Source organism: Etheostoma spectabile, chromosome 17 (genome assembly GCF_008692095.1).
Source record: "Etheostoma spectabile isolate EspeVRDwgs_2016 chromosome 17, UIUC_Espe_1.0, whole genome shotgun sequence".
NCBI classification, from domain to species: Eukaryota; Metazoa; Chordata; class Actinopteri; order Perciformes; family Percidae; genus Etheostoma; species Etheostoma spectabile.
Window position 1 is genome coordinate 13,721,146 of NC_045749.1, and position 3,727 is coordinate 13,724,872.

The 3,727-nt window shown below is 40.5% G+C and overlaps 1 protein-coding gene across 1 annotated transcript in view; it reads right to left on the reverse strand.

The window, feature by feature from the left end:
• The window catches only part of vstm4a (V-set and transmembrane domain containing 4a), a 9,202-nt gene extending 5,948 nt beyond the window's left edge, over nt 1-3,254 (reverse strand). The window contains exons 1-2 of the mRNA XM_032541626.1: nt 2,986-3,254; nt 1,256-1,708 (exon numbers count right to left, since the gene is read on the reverse strand). Coding sequence (XP_032397517.1) covers nt 1,256-1,708; nt 2,986-3,034 — 502 coding nt within the window. The 5' untranslated portion in view covers nt 3,035-3,254. The remainder of the gene's footprint in view (nt 1-1,255; nt 1,709-2,985) is intronic.
• Nucleotides 3,255-3,727: the final 473 nt, after the last annotated feature.

Consider the following 3,727-nt stretch of genomic DNA (forward strand, 5'->3'; position numbering starts at 1 on the left):
GTGCAAAATCTTTTGAATAAGACTGGTCTAATTATCTCAGTTGGGTGTGGCCTTTGCTCTGAGAGCTGTAGACGGAGGGGTTACCTGCATAATAGTTACAATTTAGTTTTCTCTTTGTTTACATTTATAATGTCAGATCATGGGTTTCTGGATCTGTGGTCAATGCATGTCGGAGATGCCTGAGGTTGTGTGGCTTCCTTAGTGCGACAGTTCCCTGAATATAGGGCAGGGCGTTGTCAGATAGCATTGTCCAACTCTAACTTCTAAGTTTTTTCTGGCATTTAACTAGTGAAAGGTAAACTGTTCAATTGTGTCAGGTGTAGCCATGCTTATGGCACAGTATAGCACAATCTTACATCTGTATTGGACCCCTTTTATCAATTGCATCCCACAGTGATAGACGGCTTCCTTGTTGATCAATCCAGTTAAATCAGATGAAGGATCATACTATATAAAGACATATTTATTATTGCATCATATGTAAATTAGTTTTTAACCTAATTAGTTCAAGATGTTTATCACATATTGGCACAGACTAAATAAGTTCCACTGCAAGCGAATTCTCCAGTACATTTTCTCCTGAGGCGTGCATAAAAGTAAACCCAGAATGCTGACATCATGTGTTATAGAGTTTTTGAACGTAGCCAGCTCAGCAACACTTTTACTCCTCACACTCCATCGACACACAGAGTGATATTGTTGAGTGTGGTTTGGCTGTGTGAGCTCATTGTTTTGAGATGGAAATGCCATAGGATTGGGGTCACACTCAAACACACATAGGCACTACTTACAGCAAAGCGCAGCTCGAGTCAGAAAATATATACCACACATTTCTATTTGGACTTTGTCCTTTAATAAAATCTGTTGCTCCTCCTTCTTTTGGTAATTTCCATTGCCAGATAACATGGACAGCATGCCACAGCTGTACGGCTGTAAGGGAATTCCTTGGAAAGGAATATTCCATGGAAACCTTTTTACTGGAGGCCCATTTGCCTTTTGATCCTCTATTGTCAGTGACGAGGGCTGTGCAAAGGTATATAAAAAAGCAGAAATGTAAAAGACTTTCTTCATTTTTTTGTCAAAGGCCAAATGGTGTACGACACATTTCACACTTTTACTGTTGTTTAATGCAATCTGACCTATTCTATCTTATCCCTTTCTGCTAGAAATAGTGCAATAAGTGTCTGGCCCTTTCAACAGACAGACATGTGATTTGGAGAGCAGAGTGTGCTAAAGTAGGCTACAACTTCATTACCTGTCAGCTGTGTGGTGCTGGTACCATTGGACGATGCCCTCCATGTGTTTCTGTGTTTGCGAATCTCCTGAACTTTGCAGCTATAGAAACCCTGGTCCGTCCCTGTCACATTGAGAATCCGCAACTGGTACAACTCTCCCTCCGTTTCTTCATACAGACGAAACTTCAGCTGGGGGAAACGACGGGTGTAGTTCCCGTACAGCTTAATTTTCTTTATGCCCATCTTCACAATCAGAACCTGAGAGGGCTCGATTGCAGGAGGAGAGCGGGATGGAGAGGATGGAGGAGGCACAGGAGTGGGAGCAGCAAGAGGAGAAAGGAACCAGCGTAGGATGAGGACGCTGCCGCTCCTCTTTCTCTGAGATACCAGGCAGGAGAGTGTCACATTGTCTTTTTCTGTTACCATGACAACAGGCCCAGGGGTCACGGTTACATTTAGGCCATTACAGACCTCTGTTGACAAAGACACAAGCAGTACAGTTGGTATGTAAAGTCTTTTTTTTTTTTTCTGTTTTACATACACAAATCTTATATTCTATTGAATGTGTTCCTTTTTGTGTACTTATTGTATTATGTATTATTAATATGTATTCTGTATTTTATACAGGTTCTGTTTTTTGCCGAATAAAATCAAGCCAGATCATAAAACGTGTGCTTTTCCAAACATAGGGACACTCAGAATACAGTGATCTGGTAGCTTGTCTGACCCCTCCCTGCTAGTTAATTTAGTAATTACTAATGAAACCCACATGGGAAAAATCTGAGTTAAATCTTTACAAGATCTTTGATTTCCTGACAATTAAACATAATTGTAGCATTTAGACAAAGCACGTTTATATGCACACCCACAATGGCGTCTTGGATTCCACACCATCTTTGGTTCTACTTAAACATGTCATTCCATCACTGGATGGGAATTTGGTCTGTCACAGCTAGAAAGTGCAAGAGGACTGAGAATTACAAAACTAAAACATACTTTGTGTGCATCTATTTTACTTCCCTGAAGGTACTTTTATTGTGCTCAGCTGGGTCAGATCTGGAGTTTGAACACAATATGTCTGATCAGACAGCCAAAGAGAATCTACAGGTGGGAAACATTCATCTTCAGTCCGGTACAACCCGTAACAGGCCAAGAGAAACACGACAAGATAACAGGGACCATCTGGGCTGCCTTGCTGTTTTTTTTAAATTTTATTTTGTTGCTGTGTTAGTTGGGGAATCTGCCTCGGGGTCTGTCCTACACTATTTGATTTAACAACAAAAGCAGCGATAGAGACTCAAACCAAACACAAACTGAGCACAACCAAAAGATTATAGGGCAGGAAATATGAGTTGTAAGTCCACTTTATGGCAGTTTATAGAATGCAAATTATATTGAGGTTTTCTCTGATGACAGGGAACAAACTCGCTTAACTCCGCAACTGGTTTGATTTTAAACAAAACCGTTTTTGCCCAAATTGCCTAGTTTGCAAAACCCCTTCTGCTTCATCAATATTTTCAATAATGTAGTAATAATTAAAGCATTTGCAAGTTTTGGTTGTTGTAGACGATAAATATTAAGAGGTGTGTTTTTTTTTAATGTTTTGATGTTTTTAATGCTTCATAAAAACTCAAAATGTATGTTGTTTCCTAGATAATGGATGAAGTTACTAGTTTAGACACATTCTCTTTCTTTCTCGCCAGCTTGCTCGCTTTCTTACTGGTTATTGCTATAAACAAGGTGAACTTACCTGTGACCAGAGCCTTAGTCAGGACAAGGACCACTATAGAGAAGTACATTTTCCACAGTCCGCGAATCCATAAACCCAGAAAACTGCACAGCACTTACACAACCAACTACATTCAAAACAGAGCCTGACTGGACAAGCCAACAGAGCCCTTACCCACCATTAACTCTTCTCCTCTTTCTCTTCTTTTCTGTGTAATATGAAACAGAAAATTCTCTGTTTCCACTTAGAAACTCCCACTCTCTCTCCCAGTACTCCTTTCTCTGACTTTCTCTCTCTCTCTCTCTCTCTCTCTCTCTCTCTCTCTCTCTCTTTCTCTCTCTCTCTCTTTCTCTCTCTCTCTCTTTCTCTGTGTGTCCTGCAAAACGTAGGAAATGTCATTTCCTGTGTTCCTGTGAGGAGTCTTGGACAAAAGCCCAAAACCCCAGAACTTTAAAGCAATGGTCAAGTCTCGTGGTTTGTGTGTGTGCATGTGCCTTTCATATTGGGTATCATTGAGAGAGACAATAACAGTAAAGCGTTGAACATGCATAGTGTGTAAATAGTGTTAATACTCAACTAACATTTCATAGTAAAGTTTACAAAGAGCAATGTTCATTTATGTGAGCTTTTTGTGCGTCTGCATGCATGTAGTCATGTGTCTGTGTGTGTCTGTGTGTGTGTGTCTCTCTCTGTGTCTGTGTTGGCATGCATGTGTTAATGCATTTATGTGGATGTGTGTGCGTGTGTGGGGAGGGAGGTGGAG